This window comes from Stenella coeruleoalba (genome assembly GCF_951394435.1).
Source record: "Stenella coeruleoalba genome assembly, chromosome: 15".
Classification (NCBI taxonomy): Eukaryota; Metazoa; Chordata; class Mammalia; order Artiodactyla; family Delphinidae; genus Stenella; species Stenella coeruleoalba.
In genome coordinates this window covers 55,520,081-55,542,256 of record NC_137161.1, presented here as the reverse complement: position 1 = coordinate 55,542,256, position 22,176 = coordinate 55,520,081, and the positions used below count along the sequence as shown (strand labels likewise).

General features: G+C 43.8%; 1 protein-coding gene across 12 annotated transcripts in view; it reads right to left on the bottom strand.

The window, feature by feature from the left end:
* Positions 1-22,176, bottom strand: part of RBFOX1 (RNA binding fox-1 homolog 1) — a gene marked incomplete at both ends in the record, with an annotated part of 1,077,914 nt that overhangs the window by 51,456 nt on the left and 1,004,282 nt on the right. For all 12 annotated transcript variants that reach the window (XR_013831497.1, XM_079944057.1, XM_079944063.1 and 9 more), the window contains one exon: positions 5,322-5,454. Coding sequence is in view for 11 of the 12 variants with exons in the window: in XM_079944057.1 (XP_079800183.1) it covers positions 5,322-5,454 (133 nt within the window). The remainder of the gene's footprint in view (positions 1-5,321; positions 5,455-22,176) is intronic.

The window sequence follows — 22,176 nt, the reverse complement described above, 5'->3', positions numbered from 1 at the left end:
CCATTCCAAGTGGAAAATAATATTTTTAATGCATTCAAATCTAGTTGTTTCTGAATGGATATCAGGTGGGGCCATACACTCACTAGCATTTGTATAGAATTGGGCAGTGTATGTACACTGACATTCTCCTGGGGAAAATACATATTTTAATTAGATTATCAAAGGCATCTGTGACATCCCACATTCTCCCCCCAAATTTAAGAACCACTGACTTAGAGTGTTTGTCTTTAAATGCACTCAATTAAGAGGCTTTTTTTTTTTTAATGTGAGAGGTTACATTTTAAAACTGACTGAGAATTTAAACAAGAATTCACGGCAAAACCAAAAAACCAAAAAAGCTAAAGAGAATTCTGGAAAGTATTCTGGGGCTAGGTGATGATGACCTAATGTTTATGTTCATCGAGAAACGTCCCAAGCATCAGATAATACAATCTGAGGATAAGACATTTATAAATTAAAACCAAAAAACATGGTTGATTTACAGAAAGAAAGGTTTGCACACACTGTTCTCAAGGCTTCTTCAGGACCTAACCTGAAAGCACTCCCAAAGGCTCTGTGTATGGGCTTCATTCTTGCACTGACCAACTGTAAGAAGTTTTTTCCTGGGATACCACCATATCTTTCTTGCACTTAGAGTAGCATATTCAGCTCAAAATACTTCTCATGGTAACTCTGAGAGGTTGTACATACATGTGACATAATTAATGACTTGAGAAAGTACAAAATGTCTTGCTCAAAAATATCCAGAGAGCCAAGATAAAAACCCTATAGCAAATGCTGGGTGCTTAACTTAGAAGAAGAAGAATAACTTTAAAAATCTCCTATGGTTCTCTACATCCCTAGCCCCATACAATGTGATGGGTACATAGTAGGCACTTGATAAGGTGCTGTTAATTAATTAACTAATTAAGAACAAGAACTTGGTGAGGCCAATCTCATAGGGTTTTGTGGGGAGAGGACTGAGGTTTAGTTGCTGTCCTGTAACATCCGACGTTGTACTGAGCCTGTGTATGTGTCTCTTACGCTTCTACCTTCCGTCTTCATCCACACATCATCAGCCTGCCAGCCCCCTTGGATGACAACTACCCAATGGGTAATTTCTCCCAAATATGAGTCCTAGGAAGACAGACTGGACATGGTAGCCATTTATCTAAACAGACTCCAGGGGCAAATGCAAGGAGAAATATGGACGACTTGGTCCATTTAGCTCTCCCTGAGACTGTTCACTAGTTAATATTTTATTTCCAATCTACAGATTCCATAAACCACTGAAGTGCCTCTGTCCAAAGCCGTCTCTGTGGCGTATGGGGAATGGAGGTCTGTGAACTGTAGGAGTCCCCCAGCCAATGGGTACGTGACTCATGGAAGGAAAGATATGGGTACTCAACATAAGCCAGAGGGGACCCTTGAGAAAGAGGAGGGTATGAGCAGCTAATAAAAAGTCAATAACCACGTTAACAGCAACAACAGTAGCTACGGTTCACTTAACACGTGCCATTTGATGGAACTAAGTTGTAACCTTACCTTCATCTCCCTATTTCATCCTCTATCAACCCTACGGAGGCAGGTGTAGTCTTCACTCACCTGCTAAGGCAACTGTGCCTGCAGAGGTTAAGTCAGCTACCCAGGGCAGTATGAGATAGAAAAGCAGGAGCCAATCTCATCTGCCCCATAGTCTGTGTCTTTATAGGATTGTAACAATCTTATAGACTGTGTAGACATTAGCTCTCTAACTCGTCATCCATTCTCACTCAGTTAATGCTGGCAATCACTAAGGGGTTGGTTGGGCCAGTCTAGGGCTTTCCTCTCATTCCTGTGATCCCTGGTCCAAGTAGAGCCTTCCCCCCCGCCACCAGGAGTGATCATGAATTAATGTCCCAATGACTTTCTATTTAGCTATGTGAGAAAGAGGAGACAGGGCTCTTCATAACCTACATTCTTTACTTGCTGGGAGAAATTTCAGAAAATATCAGGACGTGGAGGGAAAAACCAAATCAGTAAAAGGAAATGTAAGAGCATCCTTAGTGACTCCTCCTGGGTGACTATCTTGACGTTGGATACTTCCCAGGGTCACTCAGGGCTTCTCAAAGGTGGCCTTGGAGGGTCTGTGGATTTTTTTCAATCTCTCAGGAAAAAAAAAAAAAAAAAAAGGAAGCTATACCTGGACATAGGATAAATGACACATTCTTCGTTGCAATTTTAGTAACAGAGTATTCATATTGGATACTTCATGGAAAACAGAGGTTTAGGATGACAGATATGTCTTCAATTGGTGACAATGGGAAAAATAGATTCTTCCTTAATAAATGCAGTTTTTCTCAGGTGATGGCTTATGACAAGATGGGGGCCTCTGAGTATGAGGGAGCATCGCAGAATGAGAGCTTAATGTGGCAATTTAGGAAATGATTGGATTTTTCCTGATTGGATTCTTTCTTTTGTTTTCTTTTTTGGTTTTAAACTTTTCAAATAAAAAATAATTTTTTTTAACTGAAGTATAATTGATTTACAATGGAAATGATTGGATTTCTTCTCTCTCTGGAAGCTTTCTGGAACCCAAGCTGGTGCTCACTCAACACCCTATCTTATCACTTATCACATTTGTTGAAATCGTTAGCATCTATGGTGTTCCCCGTGCCTGACTGTAAGAAACTCCTCCAAAGGCACCATTTGCCTCAGCATCCTTAGCGTAAGACAGTGCGTGGAGCTGAGAGAAGCAATTAACTGGACTGGAGAAAAGACAGTCAAATCTAGAAATCAGGAAACTAAAGGACTTTGAAGACAAACAGCTACAGGAAATCCATACTATTCCTGGGACCACCTGAATCCTGCTAATGTCACCCTGGAAACAGAAATGGGTTTCCAACCTCTCTGCTACTTGCTTCCACTCAACATAGATCAGGGCGCTCTCGACTCCAGCCAATGTCGGCTCTGTGTCCTGCTCAGCTCTTTTCCTCTCCAAGATGGGCTGCCCCTCCCAGGCCCCCCCCCCCCCACCGTGGACTCCTTCAGCCTAAGCCAATGAAGGGAAAGGAACCTTCATTGAAGATGCCGAGTTCACACTTTTTCATTTCAAAGCACTCCAGGCAGTTTGTAATCCAGCAAAACACCCAGGCAACTAGCTGAATTTCCTCCTTTTCAATCTGCTCTTATAGAACATGCACACATGGACACACACACCCTTAGCCCTTCTGAATTTCCTACTCTGCCCGTCTTGAGAATTTTGTCTTCCTACTAGGTGTGGTTTCAGAATTCCAACCATAATATTGCCAGTGAAGAGGCACAATTCACCATTATAACCAAAATGATTAGGAAGATCACTGGAATATTAAAATGAAATCATGTCCAAAGCAGTCACCACCACCGTGCTTCACCGCTTGGAGATGCCTGGTTCTCTCCCTGGCGAACATGGCATTAGTTATACCTGGTTATTGCCAGCAAAGAGCAAGTTCATTATAAGTTAGCAAATTTCAATTTTACAGCAGGTGTGTTACTGAGATTTTTATAAATTGTTCACATGAGGATAAGCCATACAATTTTATTTTTTTCTGCTCAATATAGTAGTGATATACTGAGGGTACCTAGACCAAAAAGCGACAATTACCATCTACTAAGGTAAGATAATGATTTTCAGACAAACTAATGTGATATAAACATGCAGTTCTGCATTTACGGCTTATGAATCTTGCTTTCATGAGCCTAAAGGGTAACTTATTTTTTCTTCATAACTCATGATGTGACCTTGGGAATAACAAATCTTTGTTTCTGCCTTTTTGAATCTAAAAATGGGCTCGACACTGTGGGCTGGAGATAATGATCACACTAGCAATGATTCCTTACAGTACACAGTCAGATACATAAGGCTTAGGACATGGAGACGCACTGTTTTGGAGGGTTGGGAGAATTTAAGGCCGATTTATCCTTGGTTCGTTATTATTCTCCACCTTTTCGGTAAAAAAACTCTAATGACAATACAGAAATGATGGACATTGTCTTATTTCTCTGCTTTTATTTTCCCTTCCTGATGATTTCATCAAATTTCACTTCTTAATAGTCTTAACTTTGTTTCATTGCATTCGTTTTTAAAACACTTCAAATCTACTTGGGAATGCGTGAGATATGAATAAATAATGAACAAAGAGTGTTTCCCTTTGTCATCAGAACAGAGATGATCTAGGCTTATTCAGGTTTTCTAAACGATGGATAAGCCAAAGAGCTACGGAAAATGCACTTAACCCCTTCACCCAGTCCTGAATACAGCCAGATTCTTTCTAGAGACCAGAAAGCCAGTCTCCTGGCCAGACTGTGCTGGGTATAGCTGAGTTTTCCTTTGAGTGGTGCTATTGGCATTTGGGCCCTGTAACTCTTTGTGTTGGGGGGGGTGTTGGGAGGCTGTCCTGTCCTGTGCCTTGTAGGATTTTTAGCAGCATCTCGGGCCTCTACCCGGTAGATGCTATCACAACAAACAAAAATAAAAATGTCTCCAGACATTCCCAATGTCCCATGAGGACCACTGCCTTAGAGACTTCCCTCTCTCCGACTCCAGGGGACCAGAATGTTCTAGGAGGATTCCTAACAGTGAGGCAGAAAGGGTAGCACTTCAAGAAAGCAGCCCATTACGCCAGTACCAATTTTTTTCCCCTCAGCATTCACCACCATTCCTTGATATTCACTCGGCAACAGCAAAGTCCATGTACAGAAAGACCAAACGGGCCTTGGGGAACAAATCAATCTGCATTGTCCTCAGAGAGGGAAAAAGGAAGGCAAAGGCAATTTTGGAAAATCCAACTAAATGAGTCACTTCCAATTTCTTTGAACTTCAAGAGTTTGCGTTAGACTCGACACCTAATTTTCTCTTCTGGGCCAAAGGTTCATTCACCTTGAAGCACAAGATGTCTTTGGGGAGGGGGGCAAGACCGCCCCAGTGGATTGTACGTTTGAAACCCTCCTGTCCCTCCACCGAGGGACTCAAAGGGCAAATGTGATCCAACCTCCTTAATCACCAGATGTTTGCAATCATCAGAAAGACGTCTTGGGCTGTAACCATTTCTCTGTTCTCCAGCATTCAGTCTCAAAGAGAATTTACATAACAAAATGTGACATGTAGAATGCTTAAAGGCACCAACCATGACAAGACGAATTACACTCATTTTTCAAGACTCTTTGCAAGGTGCTGCACAGCAAGCGCGCGGGCTGCATGCCGGGCGGTTCCGGGAGGCGGGGTGGGGGGGGGGGCGGGCGGTCAAGGCCGGCATGCGCTAGATCGCACGCAAGGGGTGCTGGTGCGGGAGGCCCGCCCGGGGTCGGGGGGCTGCCCCACTTACCCGCCGTAGGCCGGGATCGGGGGCGGGGGCGCCGCGGCCCGGAAGGTGTTGTACACGGTGCGGCCGCGGCCTCGCAGGTGCGCCCCTCGGTAGGCGGCCGCGGCGGTGGCGGCTGGATACGGGAAGCCGGGCACTGCGGGCGACAGGAGAGAGCAGAGCTTTCAGAGGCACTCCTGCCTTTGAGGGAACCACCCGCCCCTCCCCACCCCCACTCAGGACCCTTCTCCCCGCAGGCCAAGGCTGGACACCTGCCCCCCTTCCTTCCCAGAGTCAGGCTTCCAAAGGCGGGTAGCAGGGAGGAGACCAAGGTCTGATTCCAGAAAGGATGGGCTAGTTCAGCCCGTGGTCCCTGTGCCCAAGGTCAAGGACAGACCTTCACAAAGCATTCTTAATAACCAGAGAAAAGCTCACTGCACAAACTTAAATTTTTAAAAAGGTATTGCAACAGATTGCAAGATGTATGTGCAGTGTGCTCTCAAATCTGTCTACCTATCACCCATCTATGCACAGTGTGATATATATGTGGGTGAGCACACACTATGCATGTGTATATGTACACATACATCTGTATAAGCATGTGTGCATGTGGAAGTGAATATATGTATATATGTGTATATACCATATACCTGGATGTGTGTACATACATGTATGCATGCATGTGGGTATATGAATGTGTATACGTGCATATTTATATATGCGTATTTATATAGTTATATATACAAATTCATATACATACATATTTCAATGTGTTTGTAGTTATCTCTGGGGCTGAACTTCATAAGTAAATGTTAGTTGTCTATTCATAGCTTTCCCCCAACCATTTTAATTTTTTTCCTTATTTTCCTTTATGTACCTATATTGCTTGTTAAAAATTTTAAATGGAAATACTGCGTTCCTAGAGACAAGTGTACACATCGTTGGTGTATGGACCTCTCGGGCTCCAAGAAACAAATTATTACTAAGGTCCCATCAGCCCCCTAACCATTCACACAGCTTATAAAACCATTTCTACCACAAACATAATTGCAGAGAAGTGTGGGAATTCAACTCTGAAGGAAAGGGTTTGGGCAGAGTTTTCTTCCCTGGGGGAAAATTCTCTGAGCAGAGTGACTTGGTGAGGAGTCAGCAGGGAAAGTAAGCCTGATGCTTGAGATCCCTGATAATTAATATGGCTTCCGCTGCCAGGGGTGTCATTCCTCCTAGGATGTCTGCAAATCCTCAGGCATCAGGGCCCTTGAAGCCTTCACAACACCACCTCTGCCTTCCTGCTCCTTCTGTCACTGAATCTCACCGCTCTCACCATGCTGGCCATGCCTGTCCCATCCCACTTAGCAGCAGGCACTGTTGCCCACACTGAATCCCGTGGAGGGGATGCTTTTTTAGGAAACGACTGTCCCAGGAGCGCTATATTAAAGGCTCCGAGTCCTAAGGTAAGGGAAGTGCATTAACAGCATTAACCCAGAACCCCCAAACTTCATTTTTCCAGGAACTCTAGTCTGCAGAATACCCAACCTCTCACAGGTATTGAGAGAAGTCAGTCATTTGTTACCTTTACCTCTTCTATTCATCTGCCAGCTCCTTGAGGCCTCCCACCGTATCCCATTCATCTTTGCATCTCCCTGCGCCTCCCCCAGGTCAGCAGAAGCCCCCTGATTTTGTCCACAGTAGGTTCTAGATACTGGACACAGTAGATTCTAGATGACTTACATGCATGAACAAGTGAATGAACTGTGGGCTGTGGTCCAGCCAAATGATTGACAGACTATCCAGGGAACTTCCTCTCCCTGTTCCATTCTCTCCCCTCATCCTGCTTACCTAACAGGAGCTTTGAGGATTTCAAGAGAGAGGGAGACAGATGACATGAACCAGGGTGGGAGGGCTTTCCTCCCCATCTACAGCCCTGCCTCCCCTGCTCCAACTCCCCTGGGATTTCAGACAGTGTTGGTAACAACAGGCAAGGCTGGGAAGGACACAGCTTCTCTTGGCATCATAGGACCCTAAAGGCTCAGAGAGGCCTCACAGCCAAGGAAGCTCTTTCCCCCAGTTAACTCAGCACATCCAAACTTCCCTCTGCCAGGATCTCTATTTTGCTGAATACCTAGCCTCTCACAGGGTGCTGTATTTCATATTATGGTAAACTTGCCTCCACCCTACATCCAAACGGCAGAGAAGGGCTTTTCCCCTCCCCTCTATCACGTTCAAGAGTAGAAGCCCTCCACCCAGAGAACACACTGGTGGTTGCCAAGGGGGAGGGGTTGGGGGAGGGATGGAGTGGAAGCTAGGGGTTAGCAGATGCAAGCTTCTATATATAGAATGGATAAACAACAAGGTCCTACTGTATAGCACAGCACTATCTTATGATAAACCATAATGGAAAAGAATACTAAAAAAAGAATGTATTGATATATATATATAATATATATAACTGAATAACTTTGTTGTACAGCAGAAATTAATGCAACACTGTAAATCAGCTATACTTCAATTAAAAGAAAAGAAAAGAAATAAAGAGCAGAAGCCCTTCACCCCATTAATTCCCATTACTCCCAGAGTCCTTGGATAGAGTAGGTTTGCAGCTGCATGTGGGTGGCAAGGGGCGGGGAGAAGAAGGAAGTGGGATTTCCCACAGGAACCATTCCCAATTCTATATTCATGGAATTGCACGGAGTGGAATATAACCCTTGACCCAGAAGTGAAGGCAGACTAGCTGTCGTCTGGAATTCTCTGTGTTCTTGAATGGCCAACAGCTATCCTGTTTCGTGGATTCTACCATATCCTTCTGTGCTGATGCTGGCAAATGCTACGCTGGTAGAATCAAGTCAGAATGATTTTTATCTGTTTATGTCTGAGAAGACCACCTAGGTTACTTCTTTTTTTGAAATGGTCGTTCAAGACAAATCATACAGCAGTACTTACTTCTCAGCTTTTCAGCCCTCACCACCCACGTTTCCTGGCTGGTGTTTCAACTACTGTTCTTGAAATTGCAAAGAGGTGTCAACCTCAATGGGAAAAGCAGGGAAACCTAATACCTTAAAAGCCCAGGAGTCATGAGATAGGAGATGTTGGCTTTAGGACTGGGGAGAAAAGGAGCAAGCGTGCCTTTGACTCCAGCGCTATCTTGCCACAGTTCAAATATTAAGTTTTCAGAGGAACACCTTGGATTTTGAAATAAAGCAAATGAAAAGTTCACAATCTGGCAGAGCAGCTGGCTGCCTGTGTGAGGAAACACAGTAATTACGCTGACCCATTCATTATCGCTGGCTACGGCATGGAGCGAGCCAGACAAGATCCCTCTCAGCGACAAGCAGGTTTTACAATAATTCTTGGAGGATTTAGATGTTGAGATAGAACATGAAACAGAAGCTCAGCAGTAGAGCGAGGGGAACACAAGCTGCTAGAAGGGTAGAGCCAGGATGCCACTTTGTACCCCCTTTGCTGCAGGGAGAAAATATCCTTCTCGATGCAGGATAAGGGATTTACGGGTCTTAATACCAGGCTCTTTGGGCTGCTCCAAGCAGGGCACATTAGAGGGATTCTTATTTTGTTAAAGGAACAAGGGAAGGCCTGCACATCAACTTCCTGGGAGGCCAAGTACCCTTAGGTAAAATAAGGAGGTTCCATTGTAACAGGGGCTTCATGGAGAAGGCACGCGAGTCTCCCAGATGGATGGTTTTCTCAGCTATCCCTTTCTTGTTGCCGTCTAGAGCTGGCCAAGGGGTCTCTTTATGAAGTCTCTAGCTAGTCACCGTGATGGATGAATGTTCCCTTCTGTTCCCCTCTTTTCTTCCCCCCTCCCTTCCTCCAGAAAATAAGCAGGACCCTGTGGGGCTCCTGGGCACAAAAGCCTTTCTGTGTCCCCTTCCATGCGTTTCAACAGGCAGGTTCAAACAGTTGCTAATCAGGGAAGGGAGGGGTTGGGAAGACACAGGAGGGGCAATCAAGAGACAATAGCGCAGCCTTGGGGCAGAGTCCTGGTTCCCCCTCAAGGGATACACATAATATCTTTGAGATGTTTTGCAGATACAGAAACCCCTGCCAGGTGGGAGAAGTTAACAGTATGCTGCCCACAAGCCCGTAGACCCCAGACCGGTTGGAACCAGAAGGTTGATGATGCTGACTCCCACTTAGCTCACCACCAAACAATCAGAAGAAAGTCCATGAGCTGATCACGCCCTCCTCTTTGAACCATTACTATAAAACTCCTCACTAGCCCCTCCAGGTCAGGACAATTTTGAGGGCATTATCCCGCTGTGGCCCCTTTGCCTGGCAAAGCAATAAAGCTATTCTTTTCTACTTCACCCAAAACTCTGTCGCCAAGATTTAACTCGGTGTTGAGATACAGAGGCCAGATTAGGCGTCCATCCCTCCCTCCCACCCTTCCTCCCTCCTTCTCCTCCTCCCTTCCACTTATTTTCTAATCCCCTTCTGAAGAATGCTGCCATGAACCTTCCCGGGTGTACTAGCAATCAAGTAACTTGATTGATCAAGTAACAGAAGGAAAAAGACTCTCACCATTGCTAAAATGCAAGCTCCATGAGGGCAGTGCTCTACATCTGTTTTGCTAGTTGATTTAGAAAACTGCCTGACACAGCAGCGCAGGTGTCAGCTACCTAATACCATGCGTGGACACCCTTTGATGGTGAACCCATGTTAGTATCCTTTCTGGGACAGTAGAGGCCCTTCCTCTTCCTGTTCCACCTTCCACAATCCAGTCCTTTATACAAAGCACCCTGCCCAAGATTTGCAGATAAACAGTGTGCAAATAACACACCGGATCTCACTCGTCTTTATAAAAACAATCACCGCACCCATACTTAGAAAGCGCTGTACTGGCCCAAACATAGCAACCAGACTTGGAATATGTGTGATTCTGATGAAAAGGGAGACAACGTGGATAAACATACTGCACTGGCAATTACTGCCCCCCCTCAATTCACTGAAATTCACGTTTACTGCTGCACCGAGTCCGGGCATGGAGATTGGTTTCTACTTCTGGGGGAAAAGCAGGGCTCAAACTTTTTCCCCAGACAGGTGATAACTGTCTGGTCTATAAAAGGAACTCTGTCACGTTCCTCCCTTCATGGAACCCCACACAGCGTTCCCTAGAAACCCAGCAAGTCTCAGTCTCTGCATGCAATACATGTGTGCCACAAGGAACAGTGGAAAATAGCAATCGTTATAATCCGTAACTCGCCTGACTTATAGCCGTGCCTTCTGTGTTTCTCCCCATCTCCATTAGAGGCCTTTTCCCCTATGGCTGGTTTAGGACAGTGTGGCTCTCTTCTCTTAACAAATGGTCAATTTCAACGGCAAAAAAACCCCCACACCTGTTTGTCAAGCTTCCTTTAGACTCATATGGGATGGCAGAAACTGATTTATTTATTTTTACTTGCCTACCAGGTGTGTTGGCTTATTGATCATGGTTAACTGCATATGTGAAGCGAATACTTAGATGATTCAGATATAGATTAAAACAAAACCAAAATGGCATTATCCTTGAACCATGTAGAAAGAATGTTAATAGGGAAGAATAAGTCTGACTCCATGTTAAATCTGTTTCTTTCACTTAAACCTTCGTATTCTATTGCTTTTGCTTCGATTTAAGAATGTTGTCTAGAGCCCAAAATAGGACAGCCCATTCTCAAGGCTCTGACTTTTCAGGGTATAACACTTTTCCATTCATATAGAGATAAAAAGTTCAAAACAGAGAATAACATTTGTCTTGCTGGAAGGTTACAGGAACATCCCAACCTGACCTGCCAGACAGCTACAAGAACAAAGGATTCTGACAACAAGAAGTTTGCAACAACCAGCCACGCCCCTCCCTCACCCTGGCTTTGTTGAAACCATTTGGGGAGTGTGGGGTTTTTTGAGCCACCCCTCTCCTTGCATCTCCTTGCATGTCCCTGCGATAAACCTTCCTGTGCTCCAAACTCCGACATGTAGGTATTGTTTGGCCTCACTGTGCACACGAACTTGGGCTCAGTAACAAGAAGACATCTTAATTATGTGCTTATATTTCAGTGTGACACGTCTCTTTTGCTGAGTTATCATGTCCTCTCCTCTATCAATACCCCAGTTCAGGAGTTTGGATCCAGGAGGTGGGCAATAAATGTTTAATAAATCCAATGCAAATGCCAAGTGGAAACTCACAATGTCCTCTCCACTTCTGAGATGGAGTAAATCAATGCTAATAAAAGTCATCTACCTGTCACCCTGTCCAATATTTGTAAATGCCTCTTTGTTAATTAAAGAACAATGTTAGAAAGAAAAGACACCAAATTAGAGTTATTTCTGAAGGCCAACGCTGGAGTTTGATTTTTTTTTTTCCTAGTTGAACTTCAAGTTAATAAGCATGTAAACAGACCGTCAATGGGGAACAATGGAAAGCATTAAGGCTGCTTTGTGGATACCAAATAAATCCTTAGTTCCTGGCATGAGGGAGACAAGGGACCGGAAAAAAAAACAACATAGGTTCATTATACTGGAAAGGTTTCCTCTTAAACCTGATCCAGCATGAATCAAAGTGAAAAATCTGGTATCACTGCAACGAAAATTGGATTTAACTCATAAGCTAAAAATGAGTTTCTCTCAAAGAAAACACGGCAAGAGCTTCTGGAGCAAATACCAATTGCACATCTTGTTGACACATCAACCTCCTTAGCCCACCCACTCCCAACCTTCGGCTAGATTTATATCCACAGCATATTGGGAGGAGTTTAGCAGAGTAGCCATCTCAGTTCTCGGCAATAAGGAGTTCTCCTCCGCCAATGAACTCAATGAAACGGAAACTTTAGGAATGTAACCAGAGGCGTGCTGTGAGGTGCTCAACTATCAAGGCAAATCAACATTTTTAAACAGAAGATGTGTGGGTGTATCAACCCCGCCAAATGGGCCACTTACCAAAGTGTCAACTGCTTATTGCCTTTCTCCCCGCCAAGACAAAGCCTCCACCTCCCACCTCCGACCAGCTCGGCGTTCAATGTATTTACGGTGAGGAACACGTGATCGCCCCCACGCCCCGCCCCCCCCGCGTCTCTTTTACGAATGTGGTGCTTACCTTCGAAAATAAACACAAATGAGATCACCTGAAATCCCAAGAGAAGATACACAAAACCAGTGGAAAATACTTGAGGGTTATAAACTGCATATTAAAGTTTTAGAGCTCCAGGAGAGATGGAAGAGTAGCAGATGCAAAACCCGACAGGGGGGCAGATTCTGCATCAAAGCCATAAAAATATACAACTGCTTTAACGGGCAATTATTCTTTGCATTTGTGCACGGGCTTGAATTTGCATGAGGTTGCCAGATGCCCTGAAAAGGTGTGCCGTTAGGATGGTAGGCGGGGTGGGGGGGGGAGCTCTCTCTTTGTCTGCTCTTCCTCTCCTTTGCTTCATAAATGCCACCCTCCCCCACCCTTGAAATGTTTTAAGACAGAGATGTTCATACTCCTTTGGGGTTCAATTGTTCCGTGGGTAATTTACAGTAGGAAATATTCACTTACACAATTCGGGGGGTGCAGACGCGGTTTCAACAGCAGGTTCAGGGTTCTGCAGGATTCCCCTTGAGGGAAGCCCCGTTCCATGAGCTGCACCATAAATTAGGACGTGGCATAATAGGTAACATACTGAGGTGAAATAAACAGCCAGCTATGGCTCCATTTCACAGGCACAGCACTGTATGATAAACCTCACAAGCGCTGTCCAAAAAAAAATCCCCAAAACACCTGATGATTTTTTTCCAAATGGCAAAAATGTTTGCACATTTTTGCAAGACAAATCTCAAAGAAAGGTACATAAAATTGGTTTGTAGCACAGAATTTATACACAACTAGGTCACTGTCTTTAAATGGCATTAAATGGAAAATGTAATATGATGGACCATATTTATTTAGTTCTAGGTCAAACTCAAAATGGAAAGGCTTTCAATTTGGTTGAAATTTAGTCATTTAAAGGTCTGGGGGTAAAAAAGGAGTGTTCCATCCATGCAGTCATCTACAAAAAGACCAAAATGGCCACTCAATTTGCTGGACTCTCTGGTTCTCATATGCACATACGTTTATCCCTGAAATGCACATTTGGGATCGGCTTTTGTTTCATTTTAAAATGCATGTTGATATTAAATACTGCTGTTTAGAAGTGAATAAATCTACATTTTGGACAAACAGTTCCTTATAGGACATCCTCATTTGAAATGCATTGAATAGGAAAACAAAAATTTCTAATTAATGTACAAGTCTAATCACCATTCTCCACATGGAAGAGTAATTTTTCACTGTTCATTTGCTCGGTTTAATCTCAAAACTGACATAACAGAAACGCAATGTCCTATAAATCTCCACTCATTTGTTTCTTTAATATTCATATTCCATTGAACTGCAGCTGCTTGTTGCTGCAGCCTATTACAACTTGCGAAAGTGTCGATAAAAATATTATGAAAGGCAAGATGTGTTTCTTCCTGGCTGCATGTGCCATTTATTTGGGGAAAGACAATAAATGGCTCGTGGATTGTCCCCCCTCCCCCCACCTGCTGCTTGGTGGGTGATTAGTGATTAATTACCTGGCAGCAAATTGACATGGCACAGGGAAATTGACACAGCCCTGATTAATTAACTTTTTATGGGAGGTAGTTACTCACAAAACATTGTGCACCATAATTGAATCTCTTTACATAACGTCATGGTACAAAAGTTTTAGTCAAATCCAAATTAGCCAGAAGTTTCTAGGCTGTTATAGGTCTGATGAGGACGCATCCAAGGAATTGGCAAGAACTTGAACTTGGAGAGTGAGGCACATTTTTGAAAGGAAAAAAGATGGGGACATTGTGCTGGCTTGATTGCCCAAGATGAATTTATTGGCCTAACTCTTTACTGTATGAGGCTAAAAGGCCTCATTTTCTTCTAGCCTCCTCTGACTGCTGCTTCTCAGTGATAAACATTCTCGCCTTTGTCCAGTCTCTAAACATCGATTCTCTAATTCAATTCTCGGTTCCAGCATCACATCTTCCTTCAAAGGCTTTTCCTCTCAGTTTCACCCCACACTTCCCAACACGGCCACTGTCACCATCACACCACTCCTTTTTTTCCCCTTCACTTACCATCTTATTTCTACCACCTCATCTGATCGCAACTTCGTTATCTATCTCTCTTTTGGGGTGTCCTGAGGACTTCATTTTGGTCCATACTGTGTCTCCAATACCCAGAGGATTACCTGGTCCCAGGTCACTGCTGAAATGTTTATTCATTATATCATCAGATAAACTGAGGATGCCATATAGTAGGTCCGTTACAGAGGAAAGATGATTGACAGTTCTTGAACCTGTGAGAGTTGCTAAGGTGCTGCTTATAAAGGATGCCTATTTTAAGAGAAACTTTAATGAAGACGTTAGTGGTGAGTGACTCTGGACCTCACTTGTCTAAAAGTTCAGGCTGTGATAACTGAAATAATCCAAGCAAAGTCATGATTACAGTTGGCATAATTCCATCTTCTTGTAGTCCATTATCAGATGGAGGAGATGCTACTGTATTGATGAACCAGCTGCTAGTCACTAACCCACAGATGAACTCACAATCTCTTCACAAACCACACGAACCAGTTCTTATTTTGATCTTCACTTTCCTGGTGGGGAAATGAAGACAGAGAGCAGCTCAGAAGCTCTCCAATGATCTGAACCCAGGCAGCCTGACACTAGACCTGTCATCTTATCTATTACACAAGACAGCTAGAACGAAAGCATACCATGTCATCTTTGAGCAAAATCTTTCTACATCCACTCTCTCCACGCTGCTTAGAGGCTCTCAATTTGTACTTCCCTACTAGTGTCTGGACAGGCTGCTCCATCACCTCCCTCTATCCATATCACATCCAAGAGAACCAGCCCCGATTCATCATGGGCAGAGTTAATTTGCAGGGCAATCTGTTGACATGCCTCCCTGAGACCTTGTTGGGGGCCAAGGGGTAGGGGAGGGGGGCGGGTGCCGTTTCTTCCATTCTATATTTATGTTCTGGGATTTCAAGACACCTGGAAGGGCTTTGCTCCTTCTCTGCTAATTGGATACAAGCCATGGGGATCACTCCTGATTCATGTTCCTGATGAGAGTCCAAGGCAAGCTGTTTTCCTTCTCCACTGGGGTTGATCTCCACATCTGGATGTGAGCTGGCATCGGGGGGGCTGTATACAATCCCCAAATGTGGGGGAAGATGGGCTCTCCCAGCGGTGGGGATCTGGGTTATAACAGTGTGGTGTTATATACACAAACCGAATTACCGTCAAAATAATGAGCTCCTTATGACTAAACTCAACTAGAAATTTTCTCCAAGATTTGGCAGATGCGAATAGAAACTTTCGGGATATTTGGGAATGTTGCACTTTCTTCTGTGTACAATCTATTGGTTAATACTGTTATCAAATATCACTTGACTCACAACTTGGTTGGAAATAGACTCTTCCCTGGAAAGAAATGAGTCATCTAGGTAAAAAAAAATTAAAAATGCAATGCAGACACAGGGATGTACCCTGAGCAGTGAGATTGGTTTTCCCAAAGCAGACATGTTTCTGAACTTAACAAATTCAAAAAGCCACAACAAACCTCCCACACAATGCTCACACACATGACTATTCTTTGATCGCTTAAGTCTTTGGGATTTTGAATGAGGACAGCAGCCTCGGTTTTTATCTGATTGCCACGTGATTCCTGCTTAGCTCCTGAACTTAGCGGTTGTCTCTTTTCTCCCAGGTTACAAATGGTCCATTTAATCCAACAGACATGTGGGAAGTGCCAGGGCTGCTGAAATGAGCAGTGATAGGCTTTTTCTGTGCAAAAGACCTATTTGTGATCTGTCTACTCACAGGTATTGACATTACCCCTGCGGGCAGGATCTTTGTAACAGTTCATTCAGCAAAAGGAGAATGAATCTCCATCTCGGAGTGTTTAACTCAGCAGGACCTCAGAGGGCATTTGCAAAAGTGCTTTCTGTCCTTTGAAGGAACATAGGAGACAAACAAAGCTGTGAGATGCTGAGATCTGTTGTAATTTGGACAAAGCAATTTACCATCATCTATTCCTTTGACAAAAACCTGTACCGGTGTCAATGTAGCTTTTTTCGGGCAGCCTTGGAGGGAAAAAAAAAAGGCTAATAATTTATATAAATAATTACTTTATCGAGTGCATACACACAGTAAAGTTTCAATTGTTAAATGATTCACAATCCATCTAACAGCTGGCTGAAACAGCAAGCTCCGTGAATTGCCTCTCCAGGTAGGAAGGAGGGCAAGTGAGATAAATGAGCTTCCCTATGCTGGGCTGGATTTCCCATGGTTCTCTAGGGCTGCTGGGGCTTCATGAACATGAGACCCCCGGAGGGGGTTGGCCGTGGCTCATGGGATAGGGATGCAATGCAAAAGCATCGTTCATTTCACTTCCAGCCATTATTGTGGGTAGAGCTGGTCGGTTTGTGTTGAGGCCCATCTGATCTTGAGAGCCAGCTTCCAGACTTGAAAACAGTCCTGATCTTTTGAGCAACACCCCGAGCAAACCTGGAGGACAGGTGCTATCTGGACCCTGGGATCACCTCCCTGATATCCCAGCTGGAGCCCTCCCCAAACACCCACATAGAACAGACTGAAGGAGACCATTCAGAAATGGTCCAGCTGTCCAGGCACTAGACTAACATAAACCTTCCAAACCAGCTTTTTTGGTGAACTTTCAAAAGTGCCTGGAGAAGATGGCTTCTAAGAAAGAAAAGGAAAGAAGAGCCATTTGTTTGAGGAGCTGCAATGCCTCAAGCAGCCTGAAAGTCTTTTCACACAAGGATTTCATTTAATGCTCACAGGTAAGCAGGTATTCATGAAGACGTTCATGGCAAAAAGACTTGGCCAAGGTCACACTGCGAGTGTACCATGACGATTAGGACCCAGCTCTGCCTGAATCCAGCTCTTCTCCTACAAATTTTTTATTGCTTCAGGAGAATTTTGCAAAACTAATACTGAGGACTAAGATTTGCTGACAAAAAAAGATCTTTGGGAAATGTTTCTTAGATCCCTATAGCAATGACCAAGGGTGGGGATGATATATATCCTTGGGCAGGTGTGCCCATAGAGGGGGCTCTTGTATGTTTGTTTGTTACACAAAAGGCAATCAGGTGTCAAGAGCCTACAGGGCATGCAAACCAAACCCAAGGAGATGGATCTAAAATAGGTGGTGTGTTATTTAGTCCTGAAAATGGCCTTCTGTTAACACTCCCCCCACAACCGAGTTCCCCAGTAGCGATAAAATAGCTCTTGGAATGTCAGTACTTTCACGCGAATGAACACATGATTTAAGACAGTGGTGTTTTTGGAGTTCTTAGTGAAGTTAAGTGTTTAAATGATTGTGTTTACATGAACTATACCAGGCTCCTTCCCCTCCGGTGGGAGGTAAGCTCAGCCTCCTTTCATGCATCTTTGCACTGCACAGGGAGATTTGCTTTTGAAGAGAAATAAGGCAAGGGAAGTAGGGGCCACCTCTGTGGTTGGACACGTTTCTATGCAAGAAACACCAAGCGCCCCCGCTTCAGGGCTTGAATTATATGAGTGTCATTGGTGGTTCTTACTTCCCTGCTAAGCCAGTGGTCCCCAGCCTTTTTGGCACGAGGGACCAGTTTGGTGGAAGACAATTTTTCCACGGATCAGTGGCGGGGGCAGGGGTGGAGATGGTTCGGGGGTAGCACAAGCGATGGGGAACGGCAGATGAAGCTTCGCTCGCTTGCTGCCTACCGTCTGCTGTGTGGCCCAGTTCCTAGCAGGCCAAGGACCGGTACTGATCCGCGGCCCAGGGGTTGAGGACCCCTGTACTAAGCTGCTCAGTCCCAGCTGTGCAGACTTTGACAGGGCTTGGCTCCATTTACAAAGCCAGGTTCCCTAAACACATACACCTGCACCCCCTTATCTTCCAGGAATCAAACAGGATCTTATCTTTGGCCCCTGCAAATTTCATGTTCAGAGCTCTGAACTCAGAAGAGGATTTTTTTTTTCCATTTTAAATCCACATTAGAGAAAGACAAATATCATATGATATCACTTCTATGGGGAATCTAAAAAAATGATGCAAATGAACTTATTTACAAAGCAGAAATAGACTCACAGACATAGAAAACAAACCTATGGTTACCAAAGGGGAAAGGGGGTAGGGGAGGGATAAATTAGGAGTTTGAGATTAACAGATACACACTACTATGTATAAAACAGATAACCAACAAGAACCTACTGTATAGCACAGGGAACTATATTCAATATCTTGTAATAACCTATAATGGAAAAGAATCTGAAAAGGAATCTATATATATATTATATATATAACTGAATCTGAAAAATAATACATATTTTATATATATTATATATAATATATAAGTGAATCTGAAAAGAATACATATATTCTATATATTATATATATAACTGAATCTTAAAAAGAATATATAATTATATGTTTATATGTATATAACTAAATCACTCTGCTGTACACCTAAAATATTGTAAATCAACTATACTTTAATAAAAAATAAAAGTTTTAAAAAAAGTGAAAAACAAATATTAGTAAAAAACAAACAAAGCCACATTAGTTTGAGATAGCAAATACAGTGCAGATGAATACTTAAACAAGAAATTCTTCAAATAAGCTTTTCACCCATTGAAGAATTTCCCTCTGGCCTCTGCCGAGGGCTGGGGGAAGGTGAGCATGGTCATGGTCGAGGAGTTGAATGTGGGCGCTGCACCAGGCCTTGTGTGGATCCTCTTAAGAAAAAGTACTTTCTGTCAATGCTGTCACAGGACTTGGGGTTTCCAGGGAATTCCCCCAGAACAACTGCCTCACTGCCTTTCAAAAACATCTCATCTCGGCCTCGTTCTCTGGCTGTGCACGCGCCAGGATCCCAGGGCAACGTAGTTTATTGTTTTAATATCTGTTTGACACAAAGCAAACCATTCTCCAGTGACTCCTTATCTGTCACATGTATTTCTGTGCAAGAAATATCAAGACGAATAAGATGTTTGGGGGCACACCACGGGATGGTAGTTTTTGCAATTGGCAGCCTTTTGCAGCCACAAGACCCCCACCTGAAAAAGACAAAAGTCCCCCTTCTGCATGGAGATTAATAACCAAAGTGCTGGGAGAGCAGCTGCCTGAATTGTGGCTTCTTCTCTGCGGAGTCTTCCCTGTGAACAACTGAGGGTGTTCAACTACTGCTTTTTAAGAATTTTCCTGAAGTTGGTAGAAAGAAAGAAAGGGAGAGAAAGAAAGATAGGAAGGAAGGAAGAAAGCAAGCAGGGAGGGAGGGAGGGAGGGAGGGAGGAAGGAGGGAAGGAAGAACACAACAGTAAACGAAGTGGTCTGTGACTGTGAGTCAGGCAGAGTAACCACAGATGTTGGTAAAGGAGCTAATCAGCTCGGGGGCGGGTGGGGGAGGTAGAGGCAAGTACTGAAAATACAACTGAACCTGTTCTGAAAACTGGTGTCCATATGGAATAACTAAGTTAACATAAGAGCTAGTAAAAAAAACTCTTAAAACCACCTGTTAATAAGTTAGAGATGTGCTGGGCCATCAGAAAACAGGGCAGAGGAAGCAAAGCAAAGAGATGGTGCTTCAGGACTGCAGAAAGAATGGTTCCTGGAGTCCATCCCTCAGTAGGGGTAGCTCGACGGCTGTGTCCAACTGTGGACAATCACTGATCGTTAAGTCAGGCATGTGCTATGATCGAGGCAACAGGCAGAGCCTGGCACACAGTAGGTGCCTCACAATCTCTCCATCCGTGGGCTCAATGAGGGAAATAGGATTTCAGTAGCCAAGTGTGTTTCTAGAGCCAAATGATGGTGAAAGCAGTGATACTTAGTTCACCTTCCAAGAGGTATTCAGAAGGCAGTGTTGACAGTGGGTAAGTCTCCTGTTGGGTGCAGCCTCCCAACTACCCCTGAGTACTGTGTTTGCAATTCTGAAATCTCAGCACTATGTATCCGTCTATTTTCTGTCTTGCCCACAAGAATGTGGGTGCTGCAGATGCTGACTTGTGGATGTATGGTTCACGGGGTATTGCAGTGTGTAGAATGGTGCCTGGCATAGAAAGAACTTGATAAAGATTGGTTGAATGAAGTCATGCATTTTCACCCCCCTCCCCCCATCAAAGGACTGATAGAATGACTAAAGACTGGAAGGAATTATTTCAGAGATGATGATAAGGGGACTTAGGTATGTTGACACCACAATGCTGAGCCATAGACGTGGGAGAAGCCGGCCACTGATCTCTGATTAGAAGGATGCAGTCCGGAGGACCTCTGGGACCAGCCTTGTTGGAAGTGTGTGGGAGGAAACAGTAGGAGCCCAGGCAGAAGTTGAGGGATCCTGGGTACCTGGACAGAGTTGCACCATTTATCCCAGGGAAACTAGGGCAGGTCATAGAGAAGTCCAGCAGCTCCAAAATCATGGCTCCAAATCCAGTTGTGTTTCTTTGTTGTTTATTTTGAGAGCAAAGCTAAGTCAATCCATTGTATCTAGACTGAATTTATGCATGTATCTTACTCTACTATGGACCAGGAAAAGGGTATCCTCTTTATGTGCCCTACCTGACATTATTTGTTTTAAAATATGATAAAATGGCACAAAATGCAAAAGGTACACCACACTGCACATAAAAAGAAGTCTCCTTTCACCTCCAACCCCAGGTAGCCAGCTGACCTGTGTCTTGCCCTTTAAAGGAGAATAATGGCCTGACAAAGGGGTTGGTAAACAAATCTGGCACAAAGACTGTTTGTGTAAATAAACTGTTAGGGGAAGTCCAGTCACACCTATTCATTTATGTATTGTCTGTGGCTACTTCCAAGCTGTAAGGACAGAGTTGAGTAGCTGCAGTGGAGACCAGGTGGGACATAGGACTGGAAATATTGACTATCTGGCTTTTCAAAGAACAGCTGTGCCAACCCCCTGGCCAGACAGATCAGACAGGGGGAAAAAGGGCTCTCCAGAGATCTTGGGATGGAAAGGAGTAAGCACAACGTTGGGACTTGAATGCAGAGACTGGACAGCTGCCTAGAGGGTCCACCTGACCTCTCTCTGCTCAGACTTTTCCAGGAGCAGTGCAAGGAGCTTCCGGTGTGTACGTTTAGAGACTAGTAAAGATGGAAGGCTCGGGATTCAGTTAGGCTGGTTCAAAGTTGATCCAGCTGAGTGACCGTGGCCAGTTCTTCAATCCCTTGAAGACTAAATTTCCTCATGTGAAAAGGGGGCATGATAATAATAATGCCTATTTCATAGTTTTCTTGTGAGGATTAAGTGAGAACATTCATGGGAAGGGCTTAGCAGAATGCTTAACGTATAGTAAGTGCTCAGAAACCATTGCTTATTATTATCATTATGATTATTTAATTTTTTTATTATTTCAGGGCTGGAACTAGGCCTCACCTTGGGCATAAAATGTAAGGGGGAGAGGGCACCAAAACCCCCAGGATTAGGATAAATCATATTTTAATGCAATTTTTTTTAAAAGTTAAAATGATTATTAAAAAATCCATGATGAACAGACTCTCAAAATTTAAATAAAGAAGTGCTGGGCTGAGCCATATTGGATCCTACAGCAAAAGAAAAATGAATAATATTCATTTTGATGGAAAATTTTGATATTTTGTTGATCATGGATCTTTTTCCATTCATTTCCATTTTTTAAAAAAATACAGTAAGTCCCCTACATACAAATGGGTTCTGTTCTGAGGGCAAGTTTGTAAGTCCAATTTGTTCGTAAGTCCAACAAAATTAACCTAGATACCCAATTCACACAATTGGCTATATAGCATTGCTTTTACTCTTGCTTCCAGACATCCTGGGCTTGAAATAAA